Here is an 18,705-nt window from a genome sequence, read left to right as displayed (position 1 = left end):
AAAAAACGCTTTTTTTTTGCTTTGGCCACCCAAGTAGAACTGGAGTTGTTAGTTGAAGGTAGACATTGTAGATTTAGTCGCACACTCTAGAATCTTCGGAATGTACATTACGTTTAGGCAGAATTAGAACCATATTTGCCATACCAGTATACCATACAATTCCTGTATTTTATTTTTGAGGTCAAATTACAAGCTTGAAGAAAACACCTTGCATTATATTTGGAAGCATATGTGAATACAGTGAAATTTCTTCTGTTCACCCTTCACCTGCTAAAGCAGGAAGCCATAATACACAGTTCTTTCTGATAAGCCCTCCTTTCCCCCATGCACACACACTCATCCCTTACCAGATTGAGAAGCTTGTCAGATAAAGGAGAAGCCTATGGGCCAGTAAAGGAGATGATGGGCAGATAAGTGTCAATTATTCACAATGGTATTTTTGCCATGAGACTTTGTATGCTTCGTGAGCATGGATACTAGCTCTCTTTCATCAGTTTTCTGCAGACATTCATTTGAGCAGCCAAGAATTACCACTGTTACGTTGAAAAATGTTTACAACTTTTTTGGTTGCTGTAACTGTGGCATGGGCGCTGTCAATACACTTGAACCTCGTTATAATAAAATTGGATATAACAAAATAACGGATATAATGAAGTAAATGCAATTCTCCTTGAAATCGCCATAGAGATCCATGTAATTAAAATGTTGCTTTTGTCTCGGAACCAACCACCGCACATATGGCGGCCGTGCACAAGCCGCAGCTCACCATCATCATTGCACTTCTCTCACTGTGGTGTGCCGCACAGGTTGATGAAGTGGCCAAACTAGGTGAGGCCTCCGAGATTGCTATCTTGGAGGCCATGCCCAGCTGCACCAGCCTGCGCGACATATGCAGCTACGCATGGTAGGGCAACAGTGCCTATGGATCTTCCAGAGCTGCTGCTTAGTTATGGTGCTTAAAGAAATCTGGCGATTGGCCATCGTGCTTGGTGCATTGCAAGACGCAAAAAGTTTGACAAACCCCATCTCACGGTGACAGTCGATGGTAATGCATTTAGCATTGAATCAATAAAGCGACACAGTGTATTGCCACCATGAAAACGAGTTGCGTATAAGGCATGTGCTGCAGTGGGATTCCTCTTCTGTGCTTCCCTATGCTTCCCGGATCATCTGGTTGCTGTCCTTAAGGAGCCCTTGTGACATTGTTTGATTCTGCTCAGCATTGGACAAATTTAAAGAATCTTTTTCATCATTGTAGAGCAAAACATTCCCAGTGGCACATAGCTAACTACCCATGTCGGCGTCAAAAACACTCAGTGAAAAGCAGCAGACACCTACTGGCACATAGCAGGTAACCCAAATTGGTCTCAAAGACGTTTATTGAAGACCAGCACAGACAGAGTTGTACTTACCCAGCGCTCGAAGTCGTCATCAACGATTTTCTTCGAACAGCAGTACCTACCCAGTCCCGCATCTACTGTGACACATGTCGGTGTGAAAGGTTCCTTGAATAGCAGCATATATGTACACAATGCCATATACTCAATGACCCAAGTTGTTCCGATGGTTGGTTTGAAACCCTGTTCCCCCAGCAAAGCAGCCCAATGCACTACCCATTTGACCATAATCTACTCATATCCCAGGTAGGCAGGAAAATGCTTATATAAACATGCACTAGATAAAAACGATGCGTAGATAGCTAAATACTTGGCCTCTGAGAAGTATGTGAAGTACCTTAAGAATGCTAATGCAGTAAAAACATACAAACATAGCGAGATAGCTACCGTATTTACTAGCATAATGATCGCACTCGTGTAGTGATCACACCCCTGAATTTTGTCATCAAAATTTGATTTTTATTTCCTGTGTAATGATCGCACCCCGAACTTGCCGCAGCGATATGTCGTGTGCCAAGTCTAGCTAATAACGATCGTGCTTACCATCTGTCGAATGCTACGCGAATGACTCATGACATACCAAGCAGTCTGCACGCACCAAACATTCTTAAGCAGATGCCCCATTTTATTCCTTTCATCACTTTCCCCATTTCCATGAAAAAAAAGAAAGAAAGCTACAACCAAAGTTGCCTTGGCTTTATTATTTGTAGGCTTCATAACGGTTGTGGTCAACAACAACAAAAAAAGGTGCCTTTTGATTCTTTTCGTCTGCACTCATGGGCATGCAACAAATCGCGAGCGGCAACGATAGTAGCCACGTTTACACTAATACGTTGGAAGTGTACCCTATTCATACGCCGACGCTTGTAACGCAGCTAAGATATTCGCCCACCCTTAGCGGAAACGTGCCGTATTAAGATAGTAGTGAAGACAAATGCCGCAGTTTCCGCAGCATGCCTGCCATGTGTTCGTCACTGGCAGCTAAGCGCACTCATCTGTTTCTGTCCCCTCAAAGTGGACATGGCTGCGTTATTGCCACAAACTTGCTGATATTAACGATATTATTCATTACTTGTACGGAAGAAACTGTTTCAATTCACTAATGTACTCATGAGAAGAAAAAACTGTAAAAAATCTTGTTCGGCGTGTTCCATGGTGCGTTCGGTTTGCTCCGCCGACCGCCATTTTCGTTTTGGTGTCCTGCACTACATACAGCGGCAGCCGCCTATTTGTTAACCTGTTGTCATCCCGCAGCAAACGCGGGATGAAGAAAAAATATTTTTTTTTTGCGGGAAATTTAATTCGCGTAATGATAGCACCCCTGAATTAGTGCCAATTTTTTTGTCAAAAAAGCGCGGTCGTTATGCGAGCAAATACGGTATATAGGTACTTGGCACCCATAAGGTACATGAAGTACCCTAACATTGGTAGCAATTAAATGTAGAGGGTTTTCAAGAAGGTGGAAGGAAGGGTAAGCTGCCTTTTGAGTGAAATGGCAGCTCCTCACTGTGTGTGCATGAGTAATATTTGGCTCAGGTGTTTGCAATGGCATAGTGTGTACTTGCAGGGCTATTTTTTGTTGGTAAAGGTGGACTACATTTTATTCTAAAGGAGGCACAAAGATTGAACTTAAACAAGTTTCAAGGACCTTTACTGCACCAAAACGGCCCAAACATGAGTGTACATTGTTATATGCGATGTCAGTGGTGCAGCGGTGCTGAAGGTATCGCATGAAATTAATATAATTGGTTTTGCTTTTATTTTTTCTTCTAGTAAACACTCTTACCATGAAGTTAAAGGAAATATAAGTTTTGAAAGAATACGTTATAAATTTAGCCGACGGTAGTGATGCAACAATTGGCAAGACCACCACACTGTTTTCTAGTCGTGCGCTCTCATTTTGAAAAGTGGGGCCTATGAGGAGTTTTGCAACTGGTACGGTTAAGATATCTGTGCTAATGCTACTTTACAACACTGGCCTCGATTCTATATGGTAGCTCAGACATTATGGACATGTCCCTCTTGTGGTACTGTTTGTGTGAGGACCCAACAGCAGTTGCTGGGATTGGAAATTGTAATGTTGATGAACAGAAATTTATTGGAAAGGCAGGAAGTTATGTATGCATTAAAAGATGACATTTTATTGCATATTTTACTGTGAACTTGTTAGCCTGTCAGTGGTCATCATTTTTCGTGTCCGTCTGTGAGAAGAAATTGTCATCAGCAGCAATGGCTCATCCCCCTCTTAAGGCAGAGGCTACAAGTGCTCAGCAAAGTGAAGTGAACAGTGCATACATTCATTGAAATCACCAGCACAACACACAAAACAGCCCACATTTCAATAAAGAACAGGCTCAAAAGAAGCAACCGAACCATCGCTAAAGCATTGAATACCCTCCTCGGCAGATGTAGTGGTGGTTTTGCAACTGCTTCGCTGAACGTCTATTTTTGCAGGGTCAGGATGGCAAGTCAATTTTTTTCACAGTGAAGCTGCTTGTGGCTAGGATTCCATGCGTTTTTGTTCAGAGTCAACAAAAATGTGGGTCGATCCTTGTAAAAGTGCAGAGAGGATCTGAGCATAATGGCACATACCCTTGTGGACTCTGGGTGGTGCGCTCTGGGACCTGTAATTTGCCCTTCAACTACCCTTGTCACATCTGGGACCCAGAGGTCCCAGGCACAAGGGTAAGAACATACTATGATCGGACCTTAGCCCAAAAGGCCTACCCATGCTGGCCATGCCTACTTTCGCACCGCCCTCTCTTTGTCGGCGTTACAAGTGTTTACGTATCTAGTTTTGTTTTCCAGTGCTGTCGACACATCAGTGCAGTGCTGTTAGAACATTATGCATGTATACTTTCCTCCGGCTCCTCAGGGCAGTGGTCCCATTGTCCACGCGAATGTACACAAAAAACCAGAAAGAAAAGTTGCCGTTCTCCATATTTCACTTCTCTTCTGTCGTCGTAGTGGGGAGGCCGCGTATAGTCCGGATTCCCGAGGGGCAACGTGCCTACGAAGAGCAACGTCCCGCATGCGCTTGGCATTTTGTGCACGATCTTCATTGGTGGTGCTTGCCGCCCGCCGGCAATGATTGCATTCTTGTCTCTGTTCCTGCCGTCGCTCTTCGTAGGCGCATTGCTCTTTGGGAGTCCAGACTATACACAAATATGACTGAAATAATATAATAACAGAGGTGATGCGAGAATATGTGTACATAGTTATCATTGCGATCGCCACCGATCAAGACAATGTGTTCGTACCTTTGTTCAAAATGCTGTCGCCTCTGTGTTGTGTGCTAAACAGCTTACATGAGAATAAGATGGGATGCAGTTGTCCCACATCATACATGCTTTTTATTGTTAGGTCTTAGTCAACAACAAGAACACTTATGTTACAAATATAACCCCATCCCCTTGCTAAATTCGGAAACAAACTTATTGTAAAGGTAAAAAATGAAGAGCCCTACACATGGCTGAAATGGGCATGTATGGCTAGGGAAATTTCTAATGTTCTGCTTGACTTAAGTCCTTTGTTTCTATAAAACTATTTTTGTTGCATTGCATCAGAGAGAATTGTGCTCGCTACCTGTACAGAGATGACCTCTTTGAGTTCTAGAGGCTGTGTAATATGAAAGTGGCCAAAGCAAAGTAGGGTTTGCACAAAATGTTAGTATACTTTTGCAGCATCTGCTATTCTGAGTGGAGTACATTTTTGAAAGCAGATCTGTGTCGACTCTGTTGACATGAAACAATGATGCATTTTATTTCTCTTTGCATCAGCCATTTGAGAAAGGAGACCACGTGTAGCAAGTTGGATCAGAACTGCTGGCACTATGTCTGTGTACAAAAGAGGCAGCTTAAGAAGAAGATATAAACTGAACAGCAAGACGAGACGCCGGATGAGATTGAACATGAGTGGGAAAGGGTGGAAATGTTTGTCATCGCAGGCATTCTACATTTTATGTTAATAATAATGCATTCTGGGAAAGCAGAGAAAGAAAAATATGGTGTGTATGGATGATGGTGCCTTAAAGGTCACATTGATGTGGTAATTCTGTTCTGCATTGTGTTGCAGTCTCTTGAAGCATGCTTTTTACTCTAAATGGGTGGGTGGGTGTGGAAAGGGTTTTTCCTTGCTGAGCTTTTGCAGGCATTGGTTGTCTTGGCTTTTCTTGTGTATGCCCTGTCGTCATGTTACTCTTTTTCTTGGTGGCAGAAAGAAAAGAAAGCTTCATGTTTGAATTATGCACTGCTCTGCGTTGTGCTTGCCACTTTTGAATGGAGTGAGTGCTTGTCTGCGATGGGGGAGGGGCCGTAGACACTGAAGCAAAAGCTCTGCCGCCTTGTTTTGTGAATGGAATGAGCAGCGGGATTGTGCGTATGCTGCCAGCAGGCTTGTGCGTATGCTGCGTGTGCTTTTTATCTGTGGCAGAGCTCTTGAAACGGTCAAACTGAGGCAGGCCCTGCTACTAGATCACACCAGCTGTGCTGCGATGTTGACATACTTAAAAGAGTGCATTTTTTCAGCATTCTCATTTTGCTGTCGATAATGGCCATCATAATTATGTGTGATTGCTTCTGGCACAGTGCAGCCAACTTTTATTAGTTGGATTGTCTAGCATTAGAATTGAGGTGAAGTTTTAATGCATGGATGCCTTTTGGGATGTGGTTAAGATGTGGATCAAGTTGACCCAAGTCGAATTAAAGTCAGCTGTAGTAATGAAAGCTCATAACCGTGTCCTGCAGAGGAGTCTGTGCATATTGGGCAAGCAAGGATCTCTGGGATTGGTTTCCTTATTTTTTCTTTGATGCATGATGTTAGTGTCTTGTGTATAAAACTTTGAATTGGAACGTACCTCTGTGCTGCAAGTGAGTGCAGCTCTTCTCACTGCGGTGGTTGTGGACAGATCAGCTGTCTTGCTGCCTGACAAATCAAGGTTGATGCAAGTGTGCTTCGTGGGGCAGTGGTTGCTGCTGCAAGGTGTGCGTGTATGCTAGTGCACAGGCGCTTAAATGTGCAGTTTTTGCCTTGATAACAGAACCATCAAATGGTTTACAACTTGATGGTAGTATTTAAAGTCTGCTTAAATGTAGAAAATGCATATAGACATTTACAGAATTGGAGTACTAAATTTTAAGTAATCTTGGATACTTTTAGTTGCAAAAAATGCCTAGTTAATATTTGATCAACTTTTCTTGACGATTGTAATTGCTGTTATGTTGCATGGTGCTTAACTTGAGGTAATATATTATCAAACAGGTGTCACAGTAACATTGATGTTGAGTTGATATGAATAGTTAATGCAAGCTGGTGAGATGTGGCAATGCAAGCTGGTGAGAGTTGCGCATGGCTGACAGGTTGCTAACTTTACTGACAGAGGGAGACACAGATAGCAATAAAGATGACGTTTCAAAGTTACTGCATGAAAAATATAGGCACTCCTAAGTATAATACCTGAACGTCAGAAGTCCTACATTTGCCTATAAAAGATGAAATTAAGAACGCTGCACATTTCCGTAAATGTGGCTGCTAAAAAAAGACTTTAGGCTGCTGCATTGCACATTTTATGCTCGATGTCTCGGCATTGAGGTCGACCATGTTTGTTGCCTACAATTTTACTTAAATTTTTCTGTACTACTTTAGTGTCCCAGTGTCCATGTGGGTGGACATTAATTTCTATTGAAACTTAAAGCAAGTCAAGAATAGGGCTTCATAAATGATCTAAGTCTGTGCAGTGACTTTAAAAGCATTAAATCATGAATACTAATGCAGTGTTTTTCTCTGACCTACGAGGTTAACAGAAGTGGTGGCAATGAGCGAAGCATAAGCTGCTTTGAGGGGATAAAGCTGCAAACTATAGAACTCGTAAAAATGCTGAATTAGTTCGTACCTTACACAAGTCGCCTGGAATTAACAAGTTGCATTTTAATACAGGTGCAGAGTGTGTGTGTGTTTCATGCAGCATTCATAAAAAATCTTGGACGTAAAAGTGGAGGCTGTTGTAGCCAATACTGTCCGACCTTTGTTTTCAATAAGAGGAAAAAGAGCAGTTCTTACACTTTGCTGCTCTTGCTGCAACATGGCTACTAACCTTGACCTTAACTTGCACTGAACCAGATTTCCAGTTACTGTGGTCCACTTGCCCAGTCTAAATTGGGACAGTCAACCATGTGCCGTTGTGTTAGTAGTGTACACTTGTACCTTCGTAATGGGAAAGCAGAGAGCACACATTAGTATTTTAGCTTGGAAGGCTATCCACGTAGGTGCAGTGTTCTGGCAGGAGGGAGTTAATGCGAGAACCTGTGTGGGCACTGCAACTGCTCGGTAGGTGTGACCCTGGCATAAAATTTAAATGATGGATATCTAATTACAGATGCTTGCAAAACTGAATCATTTTAGCAGCAAAGGTTAATATAGTAAGGGCTTGTTAACTGTTCAGAAAGGAGGAGCAGATATTGCTGTACTTGAACTGCATTGCCGATGTGCCTGTCACTTAAGAAAGTGCATTGACAAAGCTCATAAATTTCATAACCTCCAAAAATGCTGCACATTGTTGCTTGAGGAATATTAGTGATGAATAAAATGGCTGCCTGCAGGGATGAGAAGGCACCTTCTGTCATGCTTCCTTGCATACAATGTGTTGCATTTTTTAGATGGGCTACCCAAGTTCATTGGATTTTCTTCTCGAGCTTGAACTGTGCTTAAAATTTGGTTAAACAGTGTTAAGCTTGCTTTCTTTGCTCTGGCAACTTATGGATTCCTAGCACAGTCGGTGGGCCCACGTCCATTCATGCCATTGTTCTTGGGGGCTAATTCGCGGGGCTTTCCGCAACACTTTGACACAAGCTGTTGTGTTGAGGCGGGGGCAAGTATGTGCCTTAGTAAGCTTTTGCTATGGCTGAGCGATTTTTGCCCTGAGTTCTCTTTTAACCTTAATTTTGTTTGTGTGTGAGCGGGTCATAGCTTCATTTTAACATGTGGATCGAAGCGTGCATTTTTTCATTTCTGACACTGGTTTTTCTGTTTGTTTTTTCTTTTCATCTTATGTTTTGCCCCCCTCCATTGCGCGATAACCCCAAATAACCATGACACGTAAGTGCACAATTTTGTTTTGTCTAGCTGTGTGTCTGTCCCGTCTCGTCCTTGTCTTGGTGGTCTGGCAGTAGTGCGTGTGTCCTCGTTGGTTGGTTTTGGTGCTCGCGCTGAGCAGGCACATGTGTGTGCAGTAAGATGTCATTGAGACCTCCCTGTTTGGCCGTGGTGTGTTATTAGCCAGTGGGCATGAGACAGCTGTCAAAAAGCCTGCGAAGGGTGGCAATCCGCTTGTTTGGTCAGCTTTGAATTCTCGCTGATGTGCGTGAGAGAAAGGCATGCCTCACGCCTGCTCTGTGTTGGTGCACAGCTTATGCAATAAGTTCAACATTCAGCCCACGCTTTGCTGTACATACCCTGATACCCTGACATGCATACCCCGAGTACATTACCCTGACAGAAGTTTCCTTATAGCTCGGTTTCTTTGCTACTGTCTCCTTTGCATCATTAAAGAAAGTGGGGCATCGACAATATTTTATTAAGTGAAGCTTGGCTTAACATTTAGATTTGAAAATCATGTGCACCATGGAAGTAGCCAGAAATGTTATTCTTGCATTGTAATTGTGCAAGTGTAAAAACATCGTCTAGCTAATGTCTGGTTAGGATGAAGCTGTACCTGCTAGCTCAGTGCTGGCACTCCTATTTAGCTGAAAAACTTCAGTAAAGTCATGTAATGATTCTAATTTCTTGGGGGAGGCTACCTGATATACAGGGGTTCCTGAACCTTGTATCGTGCGAATAAGTGCATTGCCACTTTTCTGATGCCTGCCCATTGCCTAGCTGTGCCTTTGTGAGGAACAAGCTGTGGGGCAAGCACCACATGTTAGACGAGACTGCCACTCCCTGTGCTATTTTGGAGAAATATACTTTGGCTACAGCACACTTCAGCACCTAGGGCTTTGAGATACTGAATGACTGCAACTCAAAAACATAATGATACCATAAAACATTGTATCCGGCCAGTTGGTTTCTTCAGCTAAAACCTACAATGAAATGTGGACACAAGAAAGGCAGAAACACTGCATTCGTGTTGGTTTTTTATTCCCTTACTTTTGTTCAGGTTTCATTGTGCACTTTTTACCTGAAGCTCTGCAATTGCTTCATGCTAGTGGTACACATTTAGGCTTGACCTTGATCCCACTGCTGTGGCTACAACCTTGTCATCCTGATAACAAGGTCGAAAGCTTGATTCACCGTCTTATTTGCTGCATTCTTACAAAAGTTGAATTTAAAGATGCCTGTGTACAAAAATGTGTGCGTTGAACAGCCCCAGTAGTTTAGATGGGGTTGAAATGCAAAAATACTTGTGTACCAATCGTTGGATGCATGTTAAAGAACTCAAGACAGTCAAAATTAATCCAGTCCTCCAGTATACATGCCTCATAAACATATCATGTTTTTGGCACATGAAGCCCTAGAATTAAATTTTTGAATATCCCCATTAGTTGATCTGGAGATCTCCACCATGGTTCCCTTCACAGCTAAAGATGTTAGCTTTGCGTAGTTGAGGCCAACAAATAATAAAGTTCAAGCAGGGGAAACTTCACTGTGATGCAGCGACACTACAGCCAGTACACAAATTGGACTTGTGTTCTTATTTCTATTTTTTTCTCTGTACACAGACAGTAAAGTCATCGAAATCTTTGTCTTGTAGCCTTGTTCCTGTCTTCGGGGTGCGAATGCTTCAGCGTTACTAGCTGCGAGTTGCTTGCTGTGGTTGCAGGCTCGCAGGGCTTGTTCCTCCAAAGGCGTAGTATGTTTGGTGTCGTAGGAGGCATGGGATCCCGTTGTGTAGAGAGATGCTGCAGTGATTGTCATGTTCTGATGTATGTCCTTTCTTCATTTTCTGTCCCTCTTTCATAGGTGGTGCAGCGAGCGCTCGAAAAGAAGTTATTAGAAATAAAATCCGAGCTATTGGCAAGATGGCCCGCGTCTTCTCTGTGCTGAGGTAAGTTTTATGGGGGAAATCTCAAATTCTGGTAGACCAGTGCTCGGAAGCACACAGAAAAGAGTGACACACAGTGGGGCAAGCTTGAGATATGAGTCAGTAAAACATTGTATTGGACTACTCTGTTCATAATGAAGTAAATATAGTGTTTTTAAAAATGACGAGGGCAAGATGCACAGGACGGGCACTAAACCCAGTGTAGGATGTTTATCCCAGACTCCAAGTGTAAAGCTGTTCCTACCTAACCCGAGGCATCCCCACCTAACAAGGGCTTTGGGATGCCACATGGCAAATTGCTGCCATGGGTGTAGCAGCCAAGATCCCTCTTTGACGGGGTTTGTTGTGCCTACAGGTTTCAATGAGATTTGTATGGCATGGGTTCCTTCTCCGACACTTCACTCCTAAAGAAAGCAGTGTGTTGGGCTGGGGCATGCTTGCGCCCATTGTGTGCATTATGTTTCTTGTCCTTGTATTTTTTAAGCTATGTATTTACTTCTTTGATAAGAGTGCAGCTTTGTTTTGTCATCGGCACATGCAATACCTAGTTATTGCATGTTCTCGCACGTACACTCGCACATTCACGCACACACACTGTGGTCACCAGTTTTGGTGACCACTTGACTAGGTGCCTGGGCTTTTGTAAAGCACCATAGCCACGAAATCCAAACAAGGCAAAGGGGTTCTTTGGGAAACGGACACTTGAGTTGGTTGACAGTTGGTGAACAAGGAAAGGCTTGGTCCCGAGCTGGATTTTCGCTCAGTGGACTCGTCTTTGTTGAGTGCCCTGACGAAGGCAAGTCCTTCTGTAGAGATGTTGGTTCCTGGTTAGGGCTTCCCTTATTCACCACTTTGGTTTATAGCTGGGAAAGTAAGTCATGTTGTTGGGCCAGTCAGCTCAGATTCAGTAAAATTTTAAACTGTGCTAGAAAGACGAGACAAGAACAGAAACATAGATGCATACACAAAGCACAAACTTCCAACTGGCTTTATTTTGTCACTGCAGAGAATTTACAAGGTTCAACAAAATAGAAAAACAAGGAACAATCACGATGAAGTTGTGCACAAGGCAGTGGAAAAATAGCAAGGCCATACATGCATTTAAAAACACTGGAGAGTCTAAAGATACTAAGTTCCTTTCAAAGGCAAGATCAAAAACAAAAGTCATTGAGGCATTCCACATCGCTAAAAGGGCTGACAAGTGCGCTAGCTCTCCTTCTTTATCACTATCAAGGAAGGAAATAGAATTCTTAGATGTGCACATTAGGACTTTCCCAAGCTCTTGATGCACACGTGGCCTTGCTATTTTTCATCGCTGCCTCGTGCACAATTACATTGCGATTGTTCCTTGTTTTTCTATTTTCTTGAACCTTATAAATTCCCTGCCTTCACGAAATAAAGTCAGTTGGAAGTCTGGGCTTTGCGCGTGTCTCTGTTTCAGTTGATGTCCTGTCTTCCTCGCATGGTTAAAAATTTTGTTGGGAAAATAACTTGTGTGCAGTGGTGTCACATCTGGTATTCTCTGTGTTGAAAGCAATCTTCTAGTGCCAGCCATAAATGCAAATTTAGACCAGCTTTGAGAGGTGGAGGCCTGTGAAACGAGTTTCTTCAAATGTGAAATAAAATCGGTTATTTTGGGCAGTGCCAGTGAAAATGAACTGCTACGGCAAAGAACACCTTTCTGGTGCATGGCTTGTGATGGAACATAGTACAGTTAAATCTTTGTGTAACGAAGTGGGTAAAATCGGCAATTTGCTTCGTTATATCGAATTTTTTATTATTAAAATTCGATCTTTTGTGCAATTAAATAGTCACCAATCAATTTTTCTTCCATGGAAAGGAGCTGCAGAATTTTTATTATTGTTGGACAATCGAGAAAAGCAAATTCGAATGCGAAAACAATTCATTTTGATGAATCTGGGAGTTGGCAACAAATGATACGGTTTCATACCTACCACGCTGACGATATCTTCACATCGGCTGTATGAATTAAGCAAAGCCAGCCAAGCTTTCACGAGCACTCCGCCCCACAGCAGATAGCGATGCTATCAAGAAAAGTGTGGTCAGGGGGCAGCGAATGCCTTGTCTGCATCACACTCCCAGTCATTGAAACTTGAGATTACCCAGCCTCGAATACTAAACCTGCAGCAAGACAGCTTACATGATGCCACGCTGTCTGGGCATGCACTGCTGCGGCATGCACGTCGGCTGCATGAACACATGAACATGAACACATCACACTTGATGACCGCAGACGCTCGCTGTGAAAACGCTGGCGTGAGGTATCGCTGCAACAGCAGTGAATGAAGTGACTTTTGCACTGTCTATCGCTTCATCACAAACTGAGTGACAAGAACACAGTGCACGCTAAGCTACGAGCCATCGGCCCACCTAGACTGTGCCCCTAATGCAGATTACATTCAAGATAAAGCTTGCACTACCAAAGTACAACACCCCCCTCCCTCTGATCTCAGGTGCCATGCACATGACGGGAGAGGGTGCGTTTTTCCCCGTCCCCTCTTCTCCTTTGCGCACGTGAGATTGAGCTGCCATCTTCAGCTCACTGTCCCACGCTTTCACTTGCACATGCAACGTACAGCGTGCGAGGATGATTTTATCACGAGATGAACCTGGTACAGTTGAATCTCGTTACTTCAAACACTCTTAATTCGAACTTCCGGTTTATTTGAACTGACGTTGTGATCCCATCAAAGTTACGTGTATACCGATGGGCGAAAACGCCCCGGTAATCCAAATGCGCAAGCATTTGCTACGGTCAATTCGAACATGCAGTGCAGTCCACTTATTATGATACGAAGAAAGAAAAATCCGATTGTTACAACCGATCATCGCTATACCTGGACTGCCATAAAGGAAAAAAAAAAAAAGAAAAAGCTGCAGAACATACCTTCGTAGCTCCGAAACCAGATTTGCCACTTACGATAAAGACGACGTTATATAATGACAGCTGTGAAAAATATAAACGTTTCTACCTCTAAACAGTGTATCAAGCGTTAGGCACACTGAAATAGTCAGAAATCTGCATTTGCTTTCGCAGAAATTTCAGATTCACAACTGCAGTGTGCATTGTGTCCAGCGGATGCACGAACACTGGCAGCTATAATTTATTGTGCATGAAATCAATGAGCAGCTCTATCGACGACAGCGTACTTTGCTTGAACATTGAGGTCGGTATCAAGGACGGGCCAATGTCACTCTCGTCGTCTCCCTCACACAACGCTGTCTGTCGCTACAACAATTGCCCAGTCGGAGAATCTTCGCAGAACGAGGCAGCACTATCTGCACTCACAAACTCCTCCATCGAAGCACGATCCATTTTATCGCCAGCATGTTAAAGAACCCCAGGTGGTCAAAATTTCCGGAGTCCTCCACTACGGCGTGTCTCATAATCGGAAAGCGGTTTTGGCACGTAAAACCCCATAATTTAAATTTAATTTTGTCGCCAGTAGTGACGTGTTCCCAGAGCTCGGTAATGTCAGCAGCTGCTACTGTGTTGGCTTCACACATGAGGGTCTTGCCCTGGAGCACAAAGCACGCCGTTTCCGTTGATCAGCATGGTCACTGGTTCTAGCCTTCGTGATCGTGGCGCACATGATTTTCAGAATCGTCGATATCGTCGACTGTGCAAGCTGGTACTTTGAGCCTTGCAAAATTTGCAGCTTCGTCTCAAGCAACATGGCTTTGCACTTTGTCAGGGCACCTACCGCTGCTTCCGCGGTGCGTTTCCACACTCGAGGAGGAAGAGAGGGATATTATAGAAAGAGTGCAGGCGCAGTTCGCTTCTCACTTTTTTCTCCCTCTCTGGATGCTCGCCGGCGACGCTGACGCGAAGCAGCTGGCACCACCTTGTGACACACTGTGCCAACTTGCAATGTTCTCCGTGGCTTTGCGCTGGCGGGACGCACTGGGCGGTATTGGCAGCAGATGCGAACTCGTATAGGCAAGCTTTTTGCCCTGCCTCGGTTGAGGGGAACTTGGCAAAGCAAATTTCACTATTCTGCATGGAAAGCGCCGCCCAAAAGGCAAAATTTCAATCGTATCCAATATGTGGTGAATAACATGTTGATGTTTTCGTGGATGGGCAGCCCGTGACAGCGTTAGTCGACACTGGTGCCGACTTCTCTCTAATGAGTCAGGAACTCGTCCTCCACCTGAAGAAAGTAAAGACGCCATGGACGGGACCTCGCATAAGGACGGCAGGCAGCCAATCACTGATGCCTACTGGAAGATGTACTGCTACAGTTAACATCGGGGATTCTTCTTTTGTGGCCGCTTTCATCGTCCTTCCTGTATGCTGCAAGGATTTGATTATTGGAATGGACTTCCTAAAAGAATATGGCACCGTAATTAACATGCCAGACCGCATGGTGATGTTTTATAAGAGCTCCGGTTTAGTCCATTGCTTATCGCCGCAACACAACTGATTTCGTCTAACAGAAGACGTCGTCATCCCCCCTTGATCGTGTGCCCTTGTTTCGGTAGCATGTGACATACCGTTTCGTTGCGAAGGAGTTGCCGACCAAATAACCATGTTGTTGTTTACTCACGGTATCTCGGTCGCACGAGGAATCGTGAATGTCACCGACGGGCGCACAAACCTGTTGCTAACAAATTTTAGCACAGAGCGACGGCACCTTCCCTAGGGCACAGCTGTCGCTTATTTTGACGCCGTTGCGGGTGTTCGTGGCTGCTGTTCACTACTCGAAGAAGCGCCTACACAAGACCCAGCTCCTGTACTTGACGTTAGCACTGCTTTGTCGCAGCACGAACGAGAGTGCCTTCTTAGGCTATTGGCCAAGTTCAACCACTGCTTTGCGTCGACGTCCAGCATCGGTCGGACGCCTCTAACAAAGCACCGAATAATTACAGAGGATATGGCAAGACCAGTTCATCAAAATCCATATCATGTGGCTCCTAGAGAACGTGAAGCCATACAACAACAAGTGACAAAAATGCTTGAAGATGACGTGATCCAACCATCAACGAGTCCCTGGGCATCTCCTGTAGTTCTGGTCAAGAAAAAAGACGGCAGCTTGCGTTTCTGTGTGGACTACCGAAAGCTAAATAAGGTGACAAAGAAAGACGTATACCCGCTTCCCCGTATAGATGATTCACTCGACAGGCTTCGACAGGTTTCGACAGGCACATTACTTCTCTTCAGTGGACGTAAAAAGCGGATATTGGCAAATCGAAGTAGACCCGAGAGATCGTGAAAAAACTGCTTTCGTGAGGCCAGACGGCCTATACGAATTTTAAGTTTTTCCTTTCGGCTTGTGTTCTGCCCCTGCTACGTTCCAACGGCTCATGGATACTGTACTTTCGGGTCTGTAGTGGAAAACCTGCTTAGTGTATCTCGACGACGTCGTGTTCTCCGCAATGTTTGAAGAACACCTCGAACGGCTTGAAGTGGTTCTGCAGTCCATGCGGTCCGCGGGCCTCACCCTGAAGCCGCAGAAGTGCCACTTTGGCTTCGCGGAACTGCAGTTTCTCGGTCACGTCGTCAGCCACGCAGGTGTCCGGCCGGATCCTGAAAAAATTGCAGCCGTCGCACAGTTTCCTGTACCATCCGATAAAAAGGCTGTCAGGCGCTTCCTCGGCCTCTGTGCCTATTACTGGCGGTTTATTGCAGACTTTGCTTGCATTGCGTCGCCGTTAACTCGCCTGACGAGAGACGCCGTTGCTTTTGTATGGGGCGACGAAGAGCAAGGTGCATTCAACGACTTGCAGCAATGTCTCCAGACACCTCCAGTGCTTGCTCACTTTGATGAGACCGCTCCACACTGATGCCAGCAATGTTGACTTGGGAGCTGTTCTTGTGCAGCGGCAAGACGACACAGAAAGAGTGCTTGCCTATGCAAGTGGAACACTCTCACGTACAGAGGCTAATTACTCCACAACTGAGAAAGAATGCCTCGCCGTGGTATGGGCGGTTATGAAATTTCGCCCATATTTGTATGGCCGCCACTTCACAGTTATCGGCGACCACCATTCACTGTTGGTTGACAAACCTTAAAGATCCATCTGGACGACCTACGCGTTGGAGCCTAAGGCTGCAAGAGTTTGACATGACTGTCACGTACAAGTCGGGGAAACGACATACGGATGCTGACTGCTTGTCTCGATCGTTGATAGTCACCTGCTCTGCCAGAAGAAGACTCAGCATTTCTTTGTATTATGGACACATCTGCCATCGCGCAACAACTATGGAACGACCCTGAGTTGCTTGAACTAATCAGTTACTTGGAGGGAAGATCTGCGAAACCACCTAGAGTTTTCGCAAGAGGACTGTTGTCGTTTTGTTTACGGGCCAAGGTCCTTTACAAAAAAAACTTTTCTTCGACCGAGTCCCCCTATCTGCTTGTCATTCCTGCAGCTCTTTGTACGGAAGTACTTCAAGCTTGCCACAACGAGGTGACTTCTGGTCACTTAGGCTACATGCGAACGTTAGCCAGAGGTACTACTGGTACGTTAGCCAAAGGTACTACTGGCTGAGACTTACCACCGCTGTGAAACATCACGTTCGCACTTGTCTCGACTGCCAGAGGCACAAGTCGCCTCCGACGAAACCAGCCGGCCTCCTACAACCCGTCCAGGTCCCTCGAAGACTATTTGATCAAATCGGAATGGATATTTTGGGCCCACTTCCTACTTCTACTGCAGGCAATCGCTTTGTTATCGTCACAACCGACTATCTCGCACGTTACGCTGAAACAAAGGCAATTCAGAGCAGCACAGCAGCCGAGGTAGCGCGCTTTTTCATTGAGCATGTGGGGTTGCGACACAGCACGCCAGCCGTCGTAATAACAGACCGAGGAACAGCATTTACGGCTGCCCTTTCAGATCACGTCTTGCTACTAAGTGGAACGGCCCATCGAAAGTCAACCGCCTACCATCCACAAACCAATGGGTTAACAGAGCACCTAAATAACACCTTTGAAGACATGCTATCAGTGTACGTGGATGTTGAACATAAAAATTGGGACGACATCCTACCGTATATCACCTTTGCATATAACACGGCGAAACAACAGACAACGCGCATGACTCCGTTCACCCTTGTTCACGGACGAGATGTACAAACGATGCTGGATGTGTGATGCTTCCACACAACTTTGACGACACTGATACGTACGCCGATGTGTTTACGCAACGCGCAAAAGAAGCTCGGCAGCTCGCGCGCTTGCGGATCTGCCAACAGCAAGACTACGACACAGGCCGCTACGATCTTCACTGTAGAATAGTTACCTATGAAGTCGGCGACAGTGTGGGTTTGGACACCCACACGGAAACGAGGCCTCTTCGAGAAACTGTTAAGGCGATACTTCGGACCATATCGGGTATTGCGGCGACTCAGTGATGTCACCAATGAGGTCGTTCCCGATAATCCCAACTGTACGCGGCGCCGCACACACCGTCCTGAACTTGTGCACATTGTCCGCATGAAGCCGTATGTGAGCGAATAACTGTGCTAGCGGCCTTTACTTCCGCAACTGACATTTCTTGTCTAGCATCGGGACGATGCTCTCGTAGGGAGGGACAAATGACGTGTGTATTCTATGCAGACGACGACGACGATGGGAGCACTAACGGACTCCGCCTAGTGGGTCAGAGTGATATTGGGTGATGACGAAGAAGACGTGTCTCTGCTCTGTTTGTTTTTTGACCAGATTGTCCTGTTGTTCATGAAGAACATCTCCCTGTGTTCTGTCCACGTTGTACCGCGACAATATCATTCGATATGCGTTTTTTTTCTCGTAGCCCTAATGCATAAGTTGATACTGTGAAGTCAATTCATCATTATAACCAATATTTTGTTATATGTGGTATTGTTAAAGTGTGCTGCACTGTATCATGCTCCAACAGTGCTCTGAGCAGTGCACCCAATCACGTGGTGGCGCCTCCTACCAGCACTGCTCTGACCCTACCATAGAGGAAACGCTTAGGAGAGATTGCTCAACGCCACGTGAAGAAGGAAAAAAAAAAAAAGCCACGGTGGAAATTTCACCCTCTCTCAAATGGCAAGGTCGTCATTTCTGCATCGCACCTAATTTCCCAGCCACTATAGCGGTAGAATGCATGCCACAGGGTGTATCTGTCCTAGGCCGATTTTTCACGGCTTGCCGCAACAGCATGCGAGCTGCGAGCGGAGAAGACAAATGAAAGTGGCCCCAACAGCGACGTGTCCGCGGGGAACTGGTGTCATGCGGACCCACCAGACCGATCTATTCGTACTTGCGTCTGGTTTAGCTG

General features: G+C 45.0%; 1 protein-coding gene across 6 annotated transcripts in view; it reads left to right on the top strand.

Annotated features, from left to right (window-relative positions):
• LOC126518578 (serine/threonine-protein phosphatase 2B catalytic subunit 2-like) overlaps positions 1-18,705 on the top strand; it is a 146,105-nt gene that overhangs the window by 107,870 nt on the left and 19,530 nt on the right. For 3 of the 6 annotated variants that reach the window (XM_050168359.3, XM_050168357.3, XM_050168354.3), the window contains one exon: positions 10,362-10,437. In XM_050168359.3, the coding sequence (XP_050024316.1) occupies positions 10,362-10,437 (76 nt within the window). Of the gene's footprint in view, positions 1-10,352; positions 10,438-18,705 lie in introns of all 6 variants that reach the window. The other 3 variants (XM_050168358.3, XM_050168356.3, XM_050168353.3) reach the window with 1 other exon arrangement.

Source organism: Dermacentor andersoni, chromosome 1 (genome assembly GCF_023375885.2).
Source record: "Dermacentor andersoni chromosome 1, qqDerAnde1_hic_scaffold, whole genome shotgun sequence".
Lineage (NCBI taxonomy): Eukaryota > Metazoa > Arthropoda > Arachnida > Ixodida > Ixodidae > Dermacentor > Dermacentor andersoni.
The sequence above is the reverse complement of the archived record's forward strand: the minus strand, read 5'-3'. Positions and strand labels throughout refer to the sequence as shown.